The following is a 25,212-nucleotide window of genomic DNA, read 5'->3' as shown; positions in this document are numbered from 1 at the left end:
ATGTAAAAAACGACATTTTTGAAAAACAATTATTTTAGTAAAACATTATTTTTTTGATAAAAAAACAAATAAATTGAAAATTTTACAAGAAAAAAGCTTCCAAAAGTGAGAAATGTAAAAATAGAAAAATGAAAAACAACAAAATTTACATTTTTTGTTAAAAACATTATGTAAAAAACGACATTTTTGAAAAAAAATTATTTTAGTAAAACAACATTTTTAATTAAAAAAAAAACAATTAAATTGAAAATTTTACATGAAAAAAATCCAAAACTGAGAAATGTAAAAATAGAAAAATAAAAACAACAAAATTTACATTTTTGGCTAAAAACCTTATGTAAAAAACGTCATTTTTGAAAAAAAAACTATTTTAGTAAAACAACTTTTTTTAATAAAAAAAACAATTGAATTGAAAATTTACCTTGAAAAAAACTTCAAAAACTGAAAATTGTAAAAATAGATAAAAAACATCTAAATTTACATTTTTTTTGTTAAAAACCTTATAAAAATTACATTTTTAAAAAAGATTTTTCTTTAGTAAAACATTTTTTTTCAAAACAATAAAAAAAACTGATGGAAATGGTTTTCCACTTAAAAAATTTGTAATTTTTATACTTAATGATATGTATGTATCGATATCTAAAATTTCTTAACCGAAAATTCTTCTTTACAAAAACCAGGTGTTCTCTTATCAAAGGTTCCATGATTATGGCATAGTATTCGTGGTAAACAACTGTTGCTAGAGTCTGCAGCGAAATTATTACTGCAATCGCTTTGCATCATCCAGTACCACACTTGATGTATTTCTGGTCAACTGAATCCGTCAAATTTTTCCTCACTACGTGCCAAGTAAAGACTCAGTATCCATTTCAATCAACTCATATTTGTTTGTATCGCAGAGAGAGGATAAGAAAATGTTTTTAAGTTGCAATATTGTAATTTTGGCGTACAAGAGGATAAAGAACCCAACAATTATTGGTGCTTTATGTGCAATACGTGTCTTGCTCACTACTACCTCAAAAATCTGGTCTTTCAGCTCATTCAGGGACTCTAAAACCTGTTGTTAATAAATCTATCTACATGAAAACCTTACAGATTTTTTGTGGTCGTATGTCCGTAAGTCGACTACGGTCCATTACCTGATAACCATATCATTTGCACCCCAACTATTTCCAATCAACTTCACAGTCTCTGCAACGACTACTAACCCGCATTTTTGAGAAAAAAAGCAGATATTACAAAACAAGCTTTTTTCGATAAATATTTAAATTCAAAATTGAACTTATGATAAAAATTGTTTTCGAAAATGCATTTTGAAACTCAATTCAATATTAGTATCAAAGTAATGATTCAAAAGCAGACATGAGCTTCAGCTTTTCTGAGTGTAAAACAGAATATTTTAAATTAATCAGTCAATCAGTCGTCACTAAAAATACTAGTATCAGATATGAAATCATACAGAAAATACAAACAAAAATAATCTGCAAAAGGAATAACTTCTCAGATTGCTAGTCTAGTTACCATATAACTCAGTATGTCGTCTCAATTTGCCCGATGGAGGACACATTTTTTTCTTTCTTGTGATCGACTTCTGGCTTTCTACTTCCCTCTCTCAGGGTTATTGACATCAGGAGCCCTTCTCTTGACTGTCTTTTGTGTACAATACGCCAGTTGCTCACATTTGAGGGAAGTTTTTTCAGATATTGCTTCAATTGCATCATGAGAAAAAATATGATCTTGGTTATCTGCACATTCATCGAGTACTTTAGTGAGGATGGTTTCGGCAGACTTGAGTGAAGTATTTTCAACAGTCGATGCTCCCTGTACTTCTTTCATTGTATCTTGTCCAGTTTCTGTAGAAAAATACAAAAAGGGGACTGCCTTGTCGCAATTTTTGCTGCTAAACTTGCTCAATTGCGTTCTCTTCCTCTATACTTGCAATGATACTCTCTGTCAACGACCCATTTTCCCAGTCGTCACAATCCCGATGAGGTTTCTGCACCTGCAAATTGTCATACTCGTCAGATACACACCAGAGAAATTTAAGTTCTCTCTCCTCCTCAAAAAATCCCGCTTGATTTTCATACATTGGTCTATAGGACAACTCATAATCACAGAATTGCTCACAGACTGATCTGCTCAGTTCCATGTTGTATGACACTTGCAAATTTGTGTTTTCGATGCGGTTTTTGTAGAAGTCTACAGTTGTCTGTTTGTATGGAACAGAGACTTCAGGCAAATTCTCGATAGCAATAATGAAGACCAGGAGCTGCCTCGGAATTGAGAATGGAGGATCAGCTACCCAGCCGTAGCAAGTTTTTCTCTCCTTTATAATTGCAACATCATCATTGAAATTGGGGAAGAAGATGTGGGCTTTGAGATTTTCGTTCAATTTCACAGATTTGATGTTCATTATTTCAGCCTTTTTTTGGTTGAAGACGGTTGAAATACTAAAAAAACTAAAGCTAAGGATAAATAACCCGTATTGGTGAATCTTTCTCTCTGAAGAATTAATATGCTATTTGCGAATGAGTACGATGATAAAAATGGCCATTTGTTTGTTTGTTCTTGCTTGTTTTCATATTTCATAACAGAAATGACTTACGTGGAATGGGAAATAGGAAGAGGTCCTGGAGATGACGAAAATTCACTGAAGGGTTTATAAATGATAACTTGGTTTTGCAACAGAAGGAGCAAGAAATTGTCTCAAGATAAGAATGAAAGCTAGCTTTTGTTGAGCTGTTGAACAGAAGGAAAGAAGAAGCACAATGAATTGGACTTTTGTTTATACAGTATGATAAAAACTGAAATCATTATGACGCAATAGTGACGTAATTATTACGATGCTATGAGTAAGACTTATATCACGTGAGCTCTGCATGCATTGATAAAGTATGAAAAATCATATTGCCATTAGTGTGGATTATATATTGTTCACATTAGTTCAATGAGCCCATACAATGCCTGGACATCCGCAATTGTGGCAATCATACGAAGTAGTTGAACTAAACTTTTTCTCAAAGAGGTCAGTGACCCACCTACATGGATGAGATCACCTAATTGTTCGTAATTTTGAAGATAGTAGAACGTAATTGTTGAACTACTATGATTAAACTGATGCATTTTATGACTAATTTTAGACGACAGTAAATAATTCGTGACAAGTTTGTGCTCATAAAACCTATATCAATCAGCGGAGAAGATTCATCATCACAAAAGACGATGTCTAAAGTTGATGTTTGTCAGGTCACTAAATAATTGGATTGTCGGGAAGAAATTTGATAAATACAGATGATGGCAAGATTGTCTAATTTATGATATGTTTTGGATAAATATTTGATGAATTTTTGTTATTTCGTTTTCTATTTGGGTATTTTTTAAAAATTCTAACAAATTGGGTGGAGTTTGGTTGTTCTTTGACAAGATATCTCCACTTTGTGGTAAAAATCGGTATTTTTCGTGAAGATTTGAGTGTTCGTTTGGCAATTACAGCGCAGTTTTTGCTAGACCTGGGTTTTTTTTGGCAGGAACTACAAATTTTTGTTAACATAAGAATTGTGTATTGTTTGCTAAAAATGGTGTATTTCTGGACTAGAAACGGGTATTTTGGGGCTAGAATTGGTTCTTTTGGTACGAATTTGGTATTTTTTTCAACATTTTGCTATTTTTGGCAATAATTGGATGTTTCGTGTCAAGAATTGAGTGTTTGTTGCCATCAAATGTGTATTTTTGAGGATAGGGGTGTCTTTCTTCCCTTAAGAATTGGAATGTGTTATTGAGGGATTATCTTGCTAATCCATTTCGTGTGAACAGTTTGGAAATCATGCGGTGAGGTACGTCTTTTTAAATTGACATTTGTAAAGTGTAATATAAGAAAACGTGAATGACCTAACTAATTTGCTGTTAAGCCTCTATCTTGCTAATCCCCTTCGTGTAAACAGCTTAGGCATCATGCTGTGAAGTACGTCTTGGGAAATTGACATTAGTAAAGTGTAATGTGGGAAGGGGTCAATGACCTACCTAATTTGTTATTGAGGGATTATCTTGCTGGTCCACTCCGTGTGAACAGCGTGGGTATCAAGCTGTGAGGTACGTCTTTGCAAATTGACATTATAAAAGGGGAGCTGAATAAAGTAAGGGGAAAGAAACAAATGATTGACATATCGTAAAAAGCCTCGAAATATGGAGCCACTGAAACTTAAGTATAAACAAGAACAATAATTAAAATTTTACATTAAAAATTTAAAAAACTGACAATGAAAAAAGTGTCTTTTTAAACTTAGTTTTTTTTTGTTTCCCAATTTAAGAATAGGTACTATTATTATTTTGAAAAGTGCATTTCTGGCATTTTTTTCTAATCATGTAATCTGTACTCAGCAAATGATCTTCAAGTGCGACTTTTCTCTGATTTAAAAAGTGGTAAAACAAAAACATTTAATAACCAAACGATCACAAATACAATTAGAAATCACAAATATAATACATTATCAAAAAAATCAGGAGTCCAAATTCCGTATGCATAAGCTTTCTTCTCTGCACAGTGAAAGGTTTTTTGGTGTCGATACGGATAGTTGCTACAATCTCAGTCAGTATCCAAGTTGTTGAGAAGTTTGGAAACTTTTGGACAACCAAGATCATCTAGATTCTCCACATCTTTACACAAGTATTTTAAGAGGAGATTACACTTCTCCAACCCCTTTGCAAAGTATTCAGTTGTAGGTGAACAATGTTGGTGAATGATTGATGACAACTCAGTATATTCCAGTTTTACACTGTTCCAATTAATCCCATGTAAATTTTTAGTGTTCCACTTTGCTTGAAAAGTAGGTTTGTAGTCTTTGGGTGGGAGGAAACTGTATCCCAATACAATTCCGTCCTTGAAAACACCCAACTCCTTAACAATTTGCCCCTCCAAGCACTCAATATCAAACACAACGAGAGACATTCTTTTTTCTAGGTTAGATTATTAAAAAATGATTAGCAGTCTAGAATTTTGAATTAGATTTACTGTAAATAGAATTACTAATTTTGGTAGTCACTTTTGGTGAATTGAGCAAAATATGGGATCTGGAAGCAACAAATAAGAAACTCTGGATGAATAAGGGTAACTGAATAAAATAAGGGGAAAGAAACAAATGATTGAAACATCTTAAAAAAAACCTCGAAATGTGGAGCCAATGAAACTTAAGTATAAACAAGAACAATAGGGAACAAAAAACTATGTAGCCAATGAGATCCTATAAAACATTTTTTAAGACAATGAAAGTTGTGTAGAAAATGATTTATGCTAATCCCTTTCCTGTGAACAGCTTGGGTGTCATGCTGTGAGGTACGTCTTTGGAAATTGACATTAATAAAGTGTAATATGGTTGGGGGTCAATAACCTTACTGATTATCTTGCTAATCCTTTTCATGTGAACAGCTTGGGTGTCATGCTCTGAGGTACATTTCTGAAAATCACCTAAGCCGTACGTAATTGTAAATGAGTCATCCTATCTAATTTAAAATTAAAACATTACCTTGCTAATCCCCTTTGTGTGAACAGCTTGGGTATCATGCTGTGAGGTACATCTTTGGAAATTTACATTCTTAAAATGTGATTTGGTAGGGGGTCGATGACCTTATTAATTTGTTGTGAAGTCACTATCTTGCTAATCCCCTTCGTGTGAACAGCTTGGGTGTCATGCTGTGAGGTACGTCTTTGGAAATTTACGTTATTAAAGAGTAATTTGGTAGGGCTTCGATGACCTTATTAATTTGTTGTGAAGTCACTATCTTGATAATCCCCTTCGTGAGAACAGCTTGGGTGTCATGCTGTGAGGTACGTCTTTGAAAATTTACGTTATTAAAGTGTAATTTGGTAGGGGGTCGATGACCTTATTAATTTGTCGTGAAGTCACCATCTTGATAATCCCCTTCGTGTGAACAGCTTGGGTGTCATGCTGTGAGGTACGTCTTTGGAAAATTACGTTATTAAAGAGTAATTTGGCAGGGTGTCGATGACCTTATTAATTTGTTGTGAAGTCACTATATGGATAATCCCCTTCGTGTGAACAGCTTGGGTGTCATGCTGTGAGGTACGTCTTTGAAAATTTACGTTATTAAAGTGTAATTTGGTAGGGGGTCGATGACCTTATTAATTTGTCGTGAAGTCACTATCTTGATAATCCCCTTCGTGTCAACAGCTTGGGTGTCATGCTGTGAGGTACGTCTTTGGAAATTTACATTAGTAAACTGTAATATGGTAGGGGGTCAATGTCCTTACTAATTTGTTAAGGCACTGTCTTGCTAATCCCCTCCGTGTGAACAGCTTGGGTGTCATGCTATGAGGTACGTCTTTGGAAATTTACATTATTAAAGTGCAATATGGGAATGAGTAAATGACCTAATTTAATATTAAGGGATTAACTTGCTAATCCCCCTCGTGTGAACAGCGTGGGTATCAAGCTGTGAGGTACATCTTTGGGATTTGAGGGAAAATGGGCTATACCTAATGTTAATACATAGGTACTTCCTTTTACCCCCCCCCCCCCACTCTTGCTTAACTATTACTACTAAAATGAATTTGTCATTTTTCTTTTTCGGCTTAACTCCTTGACAACCAATAACTACAGCAAAATAAACTTTTCCGGAGAACTACGACCCAACATACCCTGAGGGTACCTTTGTTTTTTTTTTTAAAAAAAACAGTTTTTTCGTTGATTTTTAATTCCAAAAACAGGCTGTTTAAACCAACACGCTCTTCAAAAAGATATTTGAACAAAAATTTCTATTATCTGCTCTCTATGGAGCCTCTGACCAGACGCTCATGTGATCGAAACCATTTCTAATCAGACTTTCCTGCGTTCGAAATAACCTATGCGTTCAAAGTTTGTTCAATTTCATCTCTGATCAGAACATCCAAGACCAAAATGATCCCTGATTAAACAAATTCCAGATCATTGTCGAGATCTTTGTGCGCTCAAACTTCTTCCAGGCCATGCACTTTGAGCGCTCGAAGATGGTCTCATCAGATCTCAATTAGGACTAGACACCTCGACCGGGGACATTTTGAGAACCATATCAAGTTCAGGCTCAACGATAGGGGTGACCAATAGAGAAATTGTGCGATCTTTTGGAGATCCGATTGTTTGGATTGCAATTTTTTAAATCCCTATGGATCTGCAGTGCTATAGATCTGAACTCGGAAGATTATATAAAAAGAATACATAATACAATCATTGTCCTTATTTTAACTAAGTTAAAAACAATGATTTGATTATGCATTCTTTTTATATCATCTTTCGAGTTCAGATCTTCAGCACTCAAGGTCCACAGGGATTTCTTAGCTAAAATTTCTTGCTGACCGAGAGATAATTGGATCTTATTGGATTTTTGACTCTTAGAGTGAATTTTTGAATTTAATTTTGCGCCGGCCATTGTTTCATTTCGTTGGTAATTTAGCAAATTTGCCGAAATTCAAGTAAAACGACTTAAAGTTTTAGTCACTTAACTTGATGTGAACTATTGACGTTTGAGCGACTTCCCTGTTAATTTAGTGAAAATCTCCCATGCCCTGTTGACATAATAATATAAATTCCGACGAATCAATGTAGCAAAAAAACGATCGTCTTTTAGCATTGTTAAATTCAGTTGTATCCTGACCAATTGTTTGAATCTTGTTATTTGAACTCTGAGCTTATTTTTAATCAAGTCCCAGTTTTGACAAGTTAACCAAAATTTGCACCTTGTAAAAAATTGAGAAAGGAAAAATGAAATCAATGACACTATGCAGTCGAAACTGGCATATTTCCAGATCAAATTTTGACGTCTTTGTCCAACTGCTCTGTAGAAATTTGTAATTTTGCCGTTCGAAGGCTTATAGCTGGGTACTGGCTAGCCTCGCTAACTCTATCAAAATTCCGGAAGATTAGTTTGGTGGTTCGTCTACTTGCAGGGAGTGTTCTGTTCTGTCCCCCATAAAAGTTGCCCTCTCTCGACTGTTAAAAAATGCACTTTGGATAATTGAATTGATAATCAAAAACTGCAATAACAGCCATTAGTAAACTTCTAGCCAGAAACATACAAATGAATAACTTCAATAATCCAAGAGTAATTGTTTATCAAAACTAATTAAGGGTTCACTCTAAGTCAAACCAATTCAATCAATCGAACCCCAAGTACCCAAAACTCATTCAATTTTCTTCTTGACCAAAATAACATCTGCCTCCTAGTAGAGAGATAATAAGTTCTGTCTCCCAGTAGCTCTGTTACAAGCCAGAAGCTCTGTAACTTTTCAACAAAAAAAATCGATTAACTCTGCAGTTTCACCCACTGCAGCTACGAAACAAGGTTCCTTCAGCAAGAACTCACTAGATAACTACAATTTTCTCTCACTTGAGAACCAACTGTTACACTCGAGCATTCTTTCTCTCTCTTCATACAAATTGGAATGTCGAACCGCTGTTCTTCAGCCTCATGAGCCACTTTCTGAGCATTTTTATTGCGCTTAAGGGTACTCAACCTTATCAGTTTTTATAGGCAATAAGTAACGTGTCGTGTTATTTAGAACATTTCGACCCAGCGTATAAGTGCAATTGTGAGCGCAGAACGTCAGTCACAGGCTGCAACTTATCTTATTTAAATGTTTGCTTAATTTGACCGGAGCTCCGCGGTTTACTTGGTTTGCTAGTTTCAAGGTTCAAAAAAAACTCATGTTCGTGTTCCACAATCTCTATGCATGCATCCTAGATTTTAAAGTTTCATTTTTATGGATACGTCTGATTTATCCTGCGCATGCATTTGCATCACATTAAGAGGTAGCAGTCAATGCCTTTCAAACAACCGCAACAATCCCAATGATGGTCCAAAAACCAGGGAGAACTCAGGTCTTCCTACTCCTTTCCTTGTAAGATAATTGTCAGCTTTAATACTTTGGAATTAAAAGATAACCAAATTAAATTCTTTTTGTTTATGCGGGGTTTTATAGGAACACTACAACTCTGGTACAAAAAAATCAACTTTAGGATACTCAAAAGGAAATTAATTTAAAAAAGCCACTAAGTAATTTAAAAATTGGGAAATATGTGCTTATTTACTATTTAAAATGCATTATTAGAATCTTAAAAACACTGTAGTATCCATTGAAGAGGTTCACAAATTAATACAGCTTCTATTTGAAATTATTTCTGCAAACAAAATAAAATTATTAGCGAAAAAACTAGGCCAACTGGACAAAAAACCGCTAAAAATGGTTATCTATATGCAGCACTCTGTCTAAAAACACTTTTCAAAGTCGAAAGTCATTCACTGATCGAAGCGCATGATCAAAAAACTTCCCTCGGCAATTTTACTCTCTTTCGCTTTTAGGTCAAAACGCCGTCTGAACGAATAGTACTTCCGGTTAAAAAACGTAAGAAAACCAATACTCCTCTTCGAGTAGTAAAAACAGAAAACCATAAAGCCTCTTCGAGTGTTAAAAAAAAGATAGCGCCCCAATACAATTCAAATTTTTTGAATTGCAAAAATTCTTTGAATTGTAAAAAAACCCAAGAGAAGGCTAATAATAGCCTCAGCTATCGCTGTGCGGCTATTTAAAATAAAAATTTAGTATTTACATTCCCCAGTGATTCTGGAATTTTTATCGTGTAAGATCTGATAAGATGCTGACTAAGAATTCTTATCGTGTAAGATCTAATCAGATCTTACACGATAAAAATTCCTCTTATCAGATCTTACACGATAAAAATTCTGGTAAGAGGAATTTTTATCGTGTAAGATCTGATAAGACATCTTATAAGATAAACATTCGTCTTATCAGAATTTTTATCGTGTAAGATCTGATAAGACATCTTATAAGATAAACATTCCCCTTATCAGAATTTTTTTCGTGTAAGATCTGATAAGACGGAATTTTTATCGTGTCAGATCTGATATGACATGTTTTAATTATTTCAATATAACCGTATAATGTAGCCAAGGTCCTATGAAAAAAAACAATAATCGGTCAGCTAACCAATTATGAAACAAAAAAATGCTTGTTGATTCTGTTTTGGCGGCAGTTTTATTGTGAGTCTTAACTGGGTACTATCGCTAAACTTAGCAGTCCAAGATAATTTTGGTCTTTGAAAAAAAATTTTCAGCCTTGTTTGATAATCACCGCTTCGGAGAAAGCCCCTGCCACTCAAATAATCTTTTTTACAATATCTTATGTCTTAAAAGACAGTATAAGATATTTTTCTCTTTGTTGCTCTGACACATAAGTGTTGCATGCTTTAGTTTTTCGGCTACTGCTTGAGAGCAACTCTGAATTGTCTTCAATATGAAGAATATACCATACTTCAGGAATTTATATAACAGGGAAATTTTTATCGTGTAAGATCTGATAAGACGGAATTGTTATCGTGTAAGATCTTATGAGAGGAATTTTTATCGTGTTAGATCTTATAAGAGGAATTTTTATCGTGTAAGATCTTATAAGAGGAATTTTTATCGTGTAAGATCTTATAAGAGGAATTTTTATCGTGTAAGATCTGATAAGACAGAATTTTTATCGTGTGAGAACTTATAAGAGGAATTTTTATCGTATAAGATCTGAGAAACGTCTCATAAGATCTTATAAGAAGATGCATCCCCCTTACAGGCTATTAGCAAGATGGTTTTGTCAGAAATTTGTCAGATCTTACACGATAAAAATTCCATAATCATTGGGGTAGGCTCATCCTCCTTTCCCCATTATTTTTCAATTAAATCAAATTCAAAATTCAAAAATCTTCCCATTAAAATATATGTTTCCGTGTAGTTTGGATAGAATTCAATACTGGTTGGGTTGACGTACCTGTTGGCTTGTTCTCCTGTGCTCCGAACACAATGACTCAAAAACACTGCTTTAAAGTCACTACTACTGTTGCTTTGGGCGCTATTGTCTTCGGCCGAAGGGACCTTTTCCTGTTTTTCTGCCATGTGAACAGTAAGAGAATCAACTTATTTTACGTGCAAGGTAAAGAATAAAACTAATGGTGCTAGGAAAATTGGCCGACAGGGCGTTTAGCCGACAAGGAAAAAATGAGAAATTTAGCCGACAGTTTTATCATAATTGGTCATAAATTTTACTTCAATTGGTCATAAAAGTCTCATTGGTCCATAAATCAGTAGTTCGGTTGTGATAGATTCATATCAAGTCCCACGGGTCGCTGAGGCATGGCCATGGCCCCCGCGAGACATGGCCAGATGCGGTAAAATACGGTCCGACCACGGATAGACCTTCGTTAATTACACTAGTTGATGAAAAAATTGCGTTATAAGTGTCCGCTTAAGAAATCGTGTTTTAAATTGGCCAATTGCAGCTTCAGAATAAGTTTTATTGCTCATTTTACTTAAATTGTTGGTTAAATTTCTCATTTTTAGTTGTCGGCTAAACGCCCTGTCGGCCGATACGGCGGCCACCAAAACTAATACAGCGTTAAAGTTGTAATGAAAGTCAAGCTGTAGAAAATGGGAACTAATCAAACCTTAGAAAGATACTAGAATAAATTCCCGTTTTATCTTAATTTCAGATAGAAACAATAAAAAAACAAAGCAGGACTTCCAATAAATTAACCCACCAGAAGACGTTTCATAAACAAACAGTGAGAAATTAACACAGATTTTCGCAACTTTATCCAGCAGAGTCCTTGTAAATTAAACTCGGGTCATTTATTTTGGTTTTAGTTAACCAAACTAATACCTAGATTTAAAACAGAGCTTTATTTGCGGAAAATTACTACTGTAATGACGTTGTTTATTGTTATAAAGTACAGGTTATCAAGATTTATACCACACGTATAATTTAACACTTCAGTTCAGAGTAATCAGGCAAAAATAATGAATAAGTACGTCTTAATTATTGAAAAATAAGTTATTATTTAAAATAAATAATAAAAATTTGAGTTTTTCCGCCAAAAATAAAAAAAAACACAAGTAACCAGGTTGCTAATTGTTAAATGGTAAAACCACCTTCATAACCAGTCAGTTGATTCGAAATTTAATTATAATCGAAATCTCGTGTTCAAATAATGTGATGCAGGTAACGATTTCTTCACATGAAGACGCTACTATGCGCTTTAAGCCCAGCACATCAAAACTGATACAACGCAAACTGTGTTATGCGCATTTGTGTGATAGTGTAACGCTAAAATACATTGGCTTTCACGTTGTGTGCAAAATGAAAATGCATCTCTCGGTGATAGTAAAATTGGCCGACAGGCCGTTTAGCCGACAACGGAAACATGAGAAATTTAGTGGACGATTTTATAATAATTGGTCATAAGTTTCATTGGTCCATAAAAGTCTCAGTAGTTCGGTTGTGATAGATTCATATCAAGTCCCACGGGCTGCTGAGGCATGGCCATTTCCCGCGAGGCATGGCCTGATGCGGTTAAATACCTTCGTTACACTAGCTGATGAAAAAACTGCGGTATATTTTTCCGCTTACGAAATAGTGTTTTAAATTGGCCAATCACAGCTTCAGAATAAGTTTTATTGCTCATTTTACTCAAATTGTCAGTTAAATTTCTCATCTTTTGGTTGTCGGCTAAACGCGCTGTCGGCCAATACGGCGGCCACCCTTACTATAGTATTAAAATTACATGCAGCATATTTGAAGGTTAACTTTGTACGTAGCCCAAATAACCGAATGATCGGCAAATAGAAAATAAGTTAACCTAATAACTTGATTTATTTCTCAATATAGCATGATAAGGTTATTTTTGTATACTAATTATTTCAAATTATTCCTAAAAACAACGAAACTGATTTAATCGAATTTTAGATTCTCGTATTTGTACTGAGTAAGTTTACAAATTCTGGACCTGATAGTTCAAAAGAACAAAACTACATGAAGCTTTTTTCTCAATTTTTAATAATCGGCTTGCTTTACTTTCGGCTCTTTTCTTCCGCTTTAATAATCTGCATAGAAAACACGCCAAGTTTTTTCAATTTTCAATGCGCGCTTTTCTAAATTTCTCAGAAATATACACGCCAATGTTAAGCAGTTTATGACTAAGTTTATGAGTTTATGACTAAGCAATCGACTTTTACGACTATAATTTTTAAAATAACCATTGTAGTCTACAAATGCGAAAGCATTTGAATAAGTATACATCTTTCATTAATTGAAGCTCGCAATCAACACTTTTACTACTTTTGTGCCTAATAGATCCCAGGGAGAGTAGAGGTCAAACGAGCCCTGTACTAGTTAACAAGGCAGTAAAATATAGTTATCCAATCGCTTTATAGATATTTTCCGTGCCCCCCCCCCCAACCCCACCATTGCCATGCTATTTTGCGTGTTCTTCAGGAGGAAATGTAAGGTAACGACCGAGTATGCCAGCTAACCTAAGACTGGATAGTCTCCTAAGGGCACGTTCGGGAAATTGGGCAGTCTGATCACAAACTCGTCCAAAGTCCGGATAGTCTGGTCAGAGCATCTGGATAGCCTGATCAGTACTAAGAGGTCTAATTTCAGCAAACATACCCAAAAAAGTTTTGGTAAATTTACATAAAAGCTTAATTCAACAGTTAAAAATCTGCTTTTCCGTGACTCGACTTAACTTACAATAACTTCAACTCAAATTAAATCATAAAAACCAACTTAAACACAAATAAATTTACTCGACCTGCATAAAACTACATTACATTTACATAAAATTTTCAGTGTGAACGCCCAGTCCCGATAAATTAGTGTTAATAAAAGGCCGGATAGCGGAGTTTTGAATAAATCTAACCAACTTTAGCTCCTCGGCAGCAAAACATTGCTAAAGAGAATCTTTTCTTTTTAAAAAAGGCCTGTTTTCTTGGCATTCCTTGCATTTACTAACATATCGAAGAACATCTCGACTGATGCCGGGCCACCAAGCCATCATTCGAACTGCTGTTTCAGTTGCATTTTTGCCTGGGTGAGTCTCAGGAGCTTTGGCCATCACCATGAGTCTTAGTTTGGGTGGAATGAAAGGCACAACTCCTCGAAAGATGATTCCATTGTGAATGGTCAAGGCGTCTTTCGTCCTTGGTCGAGTTTTTTTGCACCCATAAAAAACTAGGCTACAGCCCCCTTTGAACTAAATTGCCTCGCCTGTCGTTCGAGAGCAATTTGTCCGACGTAAGTCGGTTAATGTCTAATTTTGTGAAGTTGTGTCTAATTTAGTGTCTAATTTAGTGCAATTGTGTCGGAAATGTTCATAGGACTCAAAATTGGTTCCAAGCAAACGATTTTCATCGTGAACATTTTTCGAAGTTGCTGGAAAAGTAGAAAAAATGCAGCTGCCTTGTATGAGTTGGTTTATAAACTGACTTAAAAATCATTTCAATTCGATATCACCTAAGGATTCTAGCAGTCTCAAAATTAAAATTCTATTGTTGCATTGCAGTTGTCATAGTAACAAACGCTGTTCCGCAGAGATTAAAGTTCAAATTTTCTGTGCAGAATTGCGTACTCGTTTTTTATTACCAGAAGATCTTAAAATTTGTGTACAAATATGAAAAGAATTTAACTCTACCACGCCGCAAAACCTATAATTTACTTGCGGCTTTATGGACAACAGTGACTGTAGATAAAATCACCTTGAAATTGACTGCTCGATTTTTTAATTAGCTAAGATCCAATCTAGAATACAATTTTTGAAAAAAAAGCGACTTTAACAATTTTATCAACAAGTGCAGATTTACATCTTCTTAAACCGCAATTAGTAATGCCGAGGAATTTTTTTGCAATTTTTACAAATTATTCTTCCATAATTTCTGTCGAATTTCTATCGAGGACACAGTGACAAATTCGACTAAATTTATTGGTTCTCGGAAAATTGGCCAACAGATGGTTTAGTCCATAAGAAAATGCTCTGAAGTTTAGCAGAAAATTTTAAATTCTGATTGGTCGCAAACTTAACTGGTAAAAAAAACATGAGTTTGTCATTTTTCTTTTTCGGCTTAACTCCTTGACAACCAATAACTACAGCAAAATAAACTTTTCCGGAGAACTACGACCCAACATACCCTGAGGGTACCTTTGTTTTTTTTAAAAAAAAAAGTTTTTTCGTTGATTTTTAATTCCAAAAACAGGCTGTTTAAACCAACACGCCTCTTCAAAAAGATATTTGAACAAAAATTTCTATTATCTGCTCTCTATGGAGCCTCTGACCAGACGCTCATGTGATCGAAACCATTTCTAATCAGACTTTCCTGCGTTCGAAATAACCTATGCGTTCAAAGTTTGTTCAATTTCATCTCTGATCAGAACATCCAAGACCAAAATGATCCCTGATTAAACAAATTCCAGATCATTGTCGAGATCTTTGTGCGCTCAAACTTCTTCCAGGCCATGCACTTTGAGCGCTCGAAGATGGTCTCATCAGATCTCAATTAGGACTAGACACCTCGACCGGGGACATTTTGAGAACCATATCAAGTTCAGGCTCAACGATAGGGGTGACCAATAGAGAAATTGTGCGATCTTTTGGAGATCCGATTGTTTGGATTGCAATTTTTTAAATCCCTATGGATCTGCAGTGCTATAGATCTGAACTCGGAAGATTATATAAAAAGAATACATAATACAATCATTGTCCTTATTTTAACTAAGTTAAAAACAATGATTTGATTATGCATTCTTTTTATATCATCTTTCGAGTTCAGATCTTCAGCACTCAAGGTCCACAGGGATTTCTTAGCTAAAATTTCTTGCTGACCGAGAGATAATTGGATCTTATTGGATTTTTGACTCTTAGAGTGAATTTTTGAATTTAATTTTGCGCCGGCCATTGTTTCATTTCGTTGGTAATTTAGCAAATTTGCCGAAATTCAAGTAAAACGACTTAAAGTTTTAGTCACTTAACTTGATGTGAACTATTGACGTTTGAGCGACTTCCCTGTTAATTTAGTGAAAATCTCCCATGCCCTGTTGACATAATAATATAAATTCCGACGAATCAATGTAGCAAAAAAACGATCGTCTTTTAGCATTGTTAAATTCAGTTGTATCCTGACCAATTGTTTGAATCTTGTTATTTGAACTCTGAGCTTATTTTTAATCAAGTCCCAGTTTTGACAAGTTAACCAAAATTTGCACCTTGTAAAAAATTGAGAAAGGAAAAATGAAATCAATGACACTATGCAGTCGAAACTGGCATATTTCCAGATCAAATTTTGACGTCTTTGTCCAACTGCTCTGTAGAAATTTGTAATTTTGCCGTTCGAAGGCTTATAGCTGGGTACTGGCTAGCCTCGCTAACTCTATCAAAATTCCGGAAGATTAGTTTGGTGGTTCGTCTACTTGCAGGGAGTGTTCTGTTCTGTCCCCCATAAAAGTTGCCCTCTCTCGACTGTTAAAAAATGCACTTTGGATAATTGAATTGATAACCAAAAACTGCAATAACAGCCATTAGTAAACTTCTAGCCAGAAACATACAAATGAATAACTTCAATAATCCAAGAGTAATTGTTTATCAAAACTAATTAAGGGTTCACTCTAAGTCAAACCAATTCAATCAATCGAACCCCAAGTACCCAAAACTCATTCAATTTTCTTCTTGACCAAAATAACATCTGCCTCCTAGTAGAGAGATAATAAGTTCTGTCTCCCAGTAGCTCTGTTACAAGCCAGAAGCTCTGTAACTTTTCAACAAAAAAATCGATTAACTCTGCAGTTTCACCCACTGCAGCTACGAAACAAGGTTCCTTCAGCAAAAACTCACTAGATAACTACAATTTTCTCTCACTTGAGAACCAACTGTTACACTCGAGCATTCTTTCTCTCTCTTCATACAAATTGGAATGTCGAACCGCTGTTCTTCAGCCTCATGAGCCACTTTCTGAGCATTTTTAATGCGCTTAAGGGTACTCAACCTTATCAGTTTTTATAGGCAATAAGTAACGTGTCGTGTTATTTAGAACATTTCGACCCAGCGTATAAGTGCAATTATGAGCGCAGAACGTCAGTCACAGGCTGCAACTTATCTTATTTAAATGTTTGCTTAATTTGACCGGAGCTCCGCGGTTTACTTGGTTTACTAGTTTCAGGGTTCAAAAAAAACTCATGTTCGTGTTCCACAATCTCTATGCATGCATCCTAGATTTTAAAGTTTCATTTTTATGGATACGTCTGATTTATCCTGCGCATGCCTTTGCATCACATTAAGAGGTAGCAGTCTATGCCTTTCAACAACCGCAACAATCCCAATGATGGTCCAAAAACCAGGGAGAACTCAGGTCTTCCTACTCCTTTCCTTGTAAGATAATTGTCAGCTTTAATACTTTGGAATTAAAAGATAACCAAATTAAATTCTTTTCGTTTATGTGGGGTTTTATAGGAACACTACAACTCTGGTACAAAAAAAATCAACTTTAGGATACTCAAAAGGAAATTAATCTAAAAAAGCCAATAAGTAATTAAAAAATTGGGAAATATGTGCTTATTTACTATTTAAAATGCATTATTAGACTCTTAAAAACACTGTAGTATCCATTGAAGAGGTTCACAAATTAATACAGCTTCTATTTGAAATTATTTCTACAAACAAAATAAAATTATTAGCGAAAAAACTAGGCCAATTGGACAAAAAACCGCTAAAATGGTTATCTATATGCAGCACTCTGTCTAAAAACACTTTTCAAAGTCGAAAGTCATTCACTGATCGAAGCGCATGATCAAAAAACTTCCCTCGGCAATTTTACTCTCTTTCGCTTTTAGGTCAAAACGCTGTCTGAACGAATAGTACTTCCGGTTAAAAAACGTAAGAAAACCAATACTCCTCTTCGAGTAGTAAAAACAGAAAACCATAAAGCCTCTTCGAGTGTTAAAAAAAAGATAGCGCCCCAATACAATTCAAATTTTTTGAATTGTAAAAATTCTTTGAATTGTAAAAAAAAACCCATGAGAAGGCTAATAATAGCCTCAGCTATCGCTGTGCGGCTATTTAAAATAAAAATTTAGTATTTACATTCCCCAGTGATTCTGGATTTTTTATCGTGTAAGATCTGATAAGATGCTGACTAAGAATTTTTATCGTGTAAGATCTAATCAGATCTTACACGATAAAAATTCTGGTAAGAGGAATTTTTATCGTGTAAGATCTGATAATACATCTTATAAGATAAACATTCCTCTTATCAGAATTTTTATCGTGTAAGATCTGATAAGACATCTTATAAGATAAACATTCCCCTTATCAGAATTTTTTTCGTGTAAGATCTGATAAGACGGAATTTTTATCGTGTAAGATCTGATATGACATGTTTTAATTAATTCAATATAACCGTATAATGTAGCCAAGGTCTTATGAAAAAAAAAACAATAGTCGGTCAGCTAACCAATTATGAAACAAAAAAATGCTTGTTGATTCTGTTTTGGCAGCAGTTTTATTGTGAGTCTTAACTGGGTACTATGGCTAAACTTAGCAGTCCAAGATAATTTTGGTCTTTGAAAAAAAATTTTCAGCCTTGTTTGATAATCACCGCTTCGGAGAAAGCCCCTGCCACTCAAATAATCTTTTTTACAATATCTTTCAAGTCTTAAAAGACAGTATAAGATATTTTTCTCTTTGTTGCTCTGACACATAAGTGTTGCATGCTGTAGTTTTTCGGCTACTGCTTGAGAGCAACTCTGAATTGTCTTCAATATGAAGAATATACCATACTTCAGGAATTTATATAAGAGGAAATTTTTATCGTGTAAGATCTGATAAGACGGAATTTTTATCGTGTAAGATCTTATAAGAGGAATTTTTATCGTGTAAGATCTTATAAGAGGAATTTTTATCGTGTAAGATCTTATAAGAGGAATTTTTATCGTGTAAGATCTTATAAGAGGAATTTTTATCGTGTAAGATCTTATAAGAGGAATTTTTATCGTGTAAGATCTTATAAGAGGAATTTTTATCGTATAAGATCTTATAAGAGGAATTTTTATCGTGTAAGATCTGATAAACGTCTTATAAGATCTGATAAGAAGATGCATCCCCTTACAGGCTATTAGCAAGATGGATTTGTCAGAAATTTGTCAGATCTTACACGATAAAAATTCCATAATCATTGGGGTTGGCTCATCCTCCTTTCCCCATTATTTTTCAATTAAATCAAATTCAAAATTCAAAAATCTTCCCATTAAAATATGTGTTTCCGTGTAGTTTGTGTCGAATTCAGTACGGGTTGGGTTGACGTACCTGTTGGCTTGTTCCCCTGTGCTTCGAACACAATGACTCAAAAACACTGCTTTAAAGTCACTACTACTGCTGCTTTGGGCGCTAGTGTCTTCGGCCGAAGGGACCTTTTCCTGTTTTTCTGCCATCTGAACAGTAAGAGAATTAGCTAACTTTACGTGAAAGGTAAAGAATAAAACTGATACAGCGTTAAAGCTCTTATGAAAGTCAAGCTGTAGAAATGGGAACTTTAACAAATTAAACCTTAGAGAGATACTAGAATAAATTCCCGTTTTATCTTAATTTCAGATAGAAACAATAAAAAACAAAGCAGGACTTCCAATAAATTAACTCGCACGATAAGACGTTTCATAAACAAACAGTGAGAAATTAACACAGATTTTCGCAACTTTATCCAGCAGAGTCCTTGTAAATTAAACTCGGGTCATTTATTTTGGTTTTAGTTAACCAAACTAATACCTAGATTTAAAACTGAATGCTTTATTTGCGGAAAATTACACTTGTAATGACGTTGTTTATTGTTATAAAGTACAGGTTATCAAGATTTCTCTCGCATGTACAATTTAACAATTCAGTTAAGAGTAATCCGGCCAAAATAAAAAATAAGTAATTCCTAATTATTGAAAAATAAGTTATTTAAAATAAATAATAAAAATTTGAGTTTTTCCGCCAAAAATAAAAAAACACAAGTAACCAGATTGCTAAATGTTAAATGGTGAAACCACCTTAATAACAAGTCAGTTAATTCGAAATTTAATTAAAACCGAAAGCTCGTGTTCATACAATGTGATGCAGGTAACAATTTCTTCACATGAAGACGCTAAAATGCGCTTAAAGCCCAACACATCAAAACTGATACAACACAAACTGTGTTATGCGCATTTGCGTGATACTGTAACGCTATAATACATTGGCTTTCACGTTGTGTGCAAAATGAAAATGCATCTCTCGGTACTAGGAAAATTGGCCGACAGGCCGTTTAGCCGACAATGAAAAAATGAGAAATTTAGTGGACGATTTTATAATAATTGGTCATAAAAGTCCCACATTGGTCCATAAAAGTCTCAGTAGTTCGGTTGTGATAGATTCATATCAAGTCCACCGGGCCGCTGAGGCATCGCCATGGCCCGCTAAGCATGGCCAGATGCGGTTAAATACCTTCGTTACACTAGCTGATGAAAAAACTGCGGTATATTTTTCCGCTTACGAAATAGTGTTTTAAATTGGCCAATCACAGCTTCAGTTTTATTGCTCATTTTACTTAAATTGTCGGCTAAATTTCTCATTTTTTGGTTGTCGGCTAAACGCCCTGTCGGCCAATACGGCGGCCACCGATCTCTTACTATAGTATTAAAATTACATGCAGCATATTTGAAGGTGAACTTTGTACGTAGCCCAAATAACCGAATGATCGACAAATAGAAAATAAGTTAACCTAATAACTTCATTCATTTCTTAACATAGCATGATAAGGTTATTTTTGTATACTAAATATTTCAAATTATTCCTAAAAACAACGAAACTGATTTAATCGAATTTTAGATTCTCGTATTTGTACTGAGTAAGTTTACAAATTCTGGACCTGATAGTTCAAAAGAACAAAACTACATGAAGCTTTTTTCTCAATTTTTAATAATCGGCTTGCTTTACTTTCAGCTCTCTGAACGTTATTTTCTTCCGCTTTAATAATCTGCATAGAAAACACGCCAAGTTCTTTCAATTTTCAATGCGCGCTTTATTAAATTTCTCAGAAATATACACGCCAATGTTAAGCAGTTTATGACTAAGTTTATGAGTTTATGACTAAGCAATCGACTTTTACGACTACAATTTTTAAAATAACCATTGTAGTCTACAAATGCGAAAGCATTTGAATAAGTATACATCTTTTATTAATTGAAGCTCGCAATCAACACTTTTACTACTTTTGTGCCTAATAGATCCCAGGGAGAGTAGAGGTCAAACGAGCCCTGTACTAGTTAACGAGGCAGTAAAATATAGTTATCCAATCGCTTTATAGATATTTTCCGTGCCCCCCCCCCCCCCCCGACCCCACCATTGCCATGCTATTTTGCGTGTTCTTCAGGAGGAAATGTAAGGTAACGACCGAGTATGCCAGCTAACCTAAGACTGGATAGTCTCCTAAGGGCCCGTTCTGGAAATTGGGCAGTCTGATCACAAACTCGTCCTAAGTCCGGATAGTCTGGTCAGAGCATCTGGATAGCCTGATCAGTACTAAGAGGTCTAATTTCAGCAAACATACCCAAAAAAGTTTTGGTAAATTTACATAAAAGCTTAATTCAACAGTTAAAAATCTGCTTTTCCGTGACTCGACTTAACTTACAATAACTTCAACTCAAATTAAATCATAAAAACCAACTTAAGCACAAATAAATTTACTCGACCTGCATAAAACTACCTTACATTTACATAAAATTTTTCAGTGTGAACGCCCAGTCCCGATAAATTAGTGTTAATAAAAGGCCGGATAGCGGAGTTTTGAATAAAACTAACCAACTTTAGCTCCTCGGCAGCAAAACATTGCTAAAAAGAATCTTTTCTGTTTTGCCCCCCCCCCCTCCCCTCCCTGTAGAATTATGTATTTTTTTCGTTAGAAGGCTTCTAGCTGGGGACTGACTAGCGCCCAAAACCCTATCAAATTTCTGAAAGATTTATTTGGTAGTTCCTCTTGTTGTAGGGAGTCTACTGTGTTGTCCCCAAAAAATGTTGCTCTATCGGCTGCTTGAAAACTTCACTCTAGATAATTGAATTAATAATCAAAATATGTAATACCAGCAACAAGTAATGTTATAGCCAGAGACAGTTAATTGAGCAAATTCAACAATCAAAAGGAATTTTTCTATCAAAACTAATTAATGCTTCACACTGAATCAAACCAAATCAATCACTCTCTCCGCAATTATCCTCGAATCCGTCAGATTACTTCCTATATCAAATAACTAAAATAAGTTCTGCCTCCCAGTAGCTATGTAACTGGCCAGAAACTTATTATCTTTGCAACCAACAAATTTGAATAGCTTTGAAAAGCTGCAAAACTATTTTCTTTCGCAAAGAACTCACTCAACAACTACATTGTTCTCACTCAGAACCAACTGCTCCACTTGAGCTTTTTATCACTCAAAATTGTTTTTCGAACCGCTGTACTTCAGCCTCGTAAGTCTCTCTCTCAGACTCGTTCTCTCGCGTCGGGTGGTTTTTCTTGTGCTAGAGGGTCCTCAACCTTATCAGTTTTTTTTAGCAAAACGTAACGTGTCGTTAAATTTAGAACATTTTACCTAACGTATAAATGTATTAGTGGGCGTAAATGGTTGGTCACGCGCTGTAGCGTACCTTAAGTAAATGTTTGCTCGAGATTACCGACCCGAATTCCGTGGTTTACTTGGTTTGCTAATTTCAGAATCGAACAAAATATTTGTTTCATGTTCAGTTCTTATAGAAGTACATGCATTCTGTTCTATCTTTTCCCTGCTACTTAAACTTCTCTGACTTAGCCTATGATTTTTTTGTTCCACTAGGAACCTAGCAATGTTTGTTTTTAGTCAATTTTTATTTATCTTCTTATAATCACAATGACAAAAAAATCAGGAAAACTAAGATCTTTCCGCATTTATCTTTGTTGAATATTCGTTGGCGTTAATACATAAAAACTGAAGGATAAATATTTCGCGTTTTTCACGTTTGAATGTGGTATCTGCTAGATATTTTGATTCTAGTAAGAATGTCGTTCCTCACAAAGAAGCACAAAAAAAATCAGTTTTCGCCTTTTTTTTGTTTGTTTTAAAAAGAAAACGAACGGTTTCAGGTACCGGAAAAAGCCCGTTGTCCTTCTCATTGCGTATGCAATTGTCCAAAGAGTCACTAGTTAAAGTTTGGGGTCAATCGGAATTGAAGAAGTAGGGTTTTCAGGACTTGCGGGGGTCGGTGAAATTATGGGCGCTTAGTTTTGGAGCATTTTAGTTTCTCTCTATCGAAATTGTTTCAAACTGCCCTTGTGCTCTTTTGGACTTATCAATCTAATCTCAACAACACTTTAAGGCAATAGTTAGTCCTATTTCAAACATCGAACTCACTTCATAGCTCGTTATTTCTACAAAATGTCCTCTTTTTGCAAACGTTTTGAACTTTTGAACCTACAAAACTTTAGTTACCGCTTTTTCTTGACAATAATCACTCCATCCAATGTATATTTACCAAAACTAAAGTTATGTTTCTTTTACCTAGCTCTGATTTCAATAAGGTTTTGTTAATTTTTCAAGTTTCACCTGATATACTCAACTTTATGACAATTTGAAAATCAGAACACCAACAACTTTTTGCTTTATTTTTTCAGATTTGTTCCGCATGTGCCCCTAACCACAAAATCACTTTTAAAATATCATTGAACTGGACGTTCTTCATTATTTCCTATCGACATTTCATCCAAAACTACAACTGTATAAACAATCAAACAGAAGTTACATTCAGTTTCTTTTTTTAGTTTCAAGTCTTTGTTCTTTTCATTTCAATCACATTTATGTTCTCTAAAATTTTGTTAAGGAACCCAGCCCTTTTAATTTTTGTGCATAGAAGCCAAACATTTGCCCAATTTTACTATAAAAGTATCATTTTTTAATGAGTAAAAGTCTCTTTTTTCTACCGTTCGAAAAATTAATTATAGGTAAATCCTTTTTTTGGACATACAATTTGCTTTGGTTTTTCACTCAATAAAGTTTGTGACAACAAATATATCTTCTCGTCATTAGTTTGTGTTTCCCATACTGTGCGCAATCGTTGAGGGCAAATAAACATCCTTTTTTTTGGAAAAATGCAAAAAAAATATCCGACAAATGCCTTAAAGCACCCTTTTTTTGTTCTTTTTCCTTTTTTATGCACTAATTTCTCCTAGTTGACATACCCATTATATCCTTCCTAAAAAAGTAAGCAATAACACCAAACTCGTAGCTACTTATAGCTGATAAGTACTCTTTTAGTACTTTTATTATGACACAATGGCTTTTAGATGGTGCATTTTTGGGGTTTCGGTGAATTCATAAATAAATATCGTTGTTTTTCTCAAGCAATTCCATTCTTTTTTTCTGCTGTAATCATACGTTGTCCCATTCCGACTATTTCTGACAACTTGATCAGTTTGCAAAGCTAGTCTCCCTTTTATTTACTTAGAACAATTAATCAATTCGTTCTACCTTACATCGCTCAAAGTCGTTCCTTTTGTTTACATAGTCAATATGCTCACGATTAGCTCCTAAGCTTTGCAAACTAATTAACAAACCAATATTGAAGCTTCAATGTCATGTAAGTTCAAGGATTTGAAGTATAAATTCCACACTCCCCCCTCCCCCAGTACCATATAACCCGTCTGTTTGCAGCCCCCCTAATATGTACTTTTTGGTACATAGACACTTTTTAGTCATAATAAATTGCCGGCACCGATAAAAGATTGGATTGATTTTTTTGTTACAGGTTGTCGAAAAAAAATTACTGAAAAATTAGGCAATTCGCAAAACAAAATTAGAAAACGCATTATTATTTGTCTGCTTGCACTATTAACCAATTCGAATTACATTAAATGTGTTAATTAAAAAAAATGCTGCCTCATCAAATTATCATTTTTGTTATCACTTTGGGCTGTGAAAAGTGGCCGGCAGGTGTTTGGACGCTAGGAGTTTTGTCAAATACGAGAAAGTGAGAAATTTAGCGGAAGATTTATTCTGATTGGTCGAAAAATCAACAACTCGTCCAACCATCACAATTGGTGTCTTCGTAAACTCTCATTAATTCTCTGTGGGCTAGACACCCCAAGGGAAAAGTACCATTTTGGCGGCAAACTACGTCCCAGGAAACCCTTACAGTACATTTGTTGGACAATTTAAATCTTCTTCTTCACACATCGCTTTTTGGAAAGCTGTTTTTTGAAAGATGAAGACCGCAACTCGGACTTAATTAGACGCAAAATAGTGATTTTTAGAAGGCGTCATGCAAAGTTTTGATCAAACTAAAGCGCACCGCCTAAATAGAGGGGAGTTGT

At 34.8% G+C, this 25,212-nt stretch overlaps 1 protein-coding gene across 2 annotated transcripts in view; it reads right to left on the bottom strand.

The window, feature by feature from the left end:
- Positions 1-20,033, bottom strand: part of LOC142335895 (uncharacterized) — a 76,097-nt gene extending 56,064 nt beyond the window's left edge. The window contains exons 1-2 of one of the 2 annotated variants that reach the window (XM_075384247.1): positions 19,892-20,033; positions 19,170-19,294 (exon numbers count right to left, since the gene is read on the bottom strand). In XM_075384247.1, the coding sequence (XP_075240362.1) occupies positions 19,170-19,294 (125 nt within the window). In that variant the 5' untranslated portion in view covers positions 19,892-20,033. Of the gene's footprint in view, positions 1-10,816; positions 10,973-19,169; positions 19,295-19,891 lie in introns of those variants that run through there. The other variant, XM_075384248.1, reaches the window with a different exon arrangement.
- Between the last annotated feature and the right edge of the window lie 5,179 nt (positions 20,034-25,212).

This window comes from Convolutriloba macropyga, chromosome 3 (genome assembly GCF_964194025.1).
Source record: "Convolutriloba macropyga chromosome 3, txConMacr16.3, whole genome shotgun sequence".
NCBI lineage: Eukaryota > Metazoa > Xenacoelomorpha > Acoela > Convolutidae > Convolutriloba > Convolutriloba macropyga.
The sequence above is the reverse complement of the archived record's forward strand: the minus strand, read 5'-3'. Positions and strand labels throughout refer to the sequence as shown.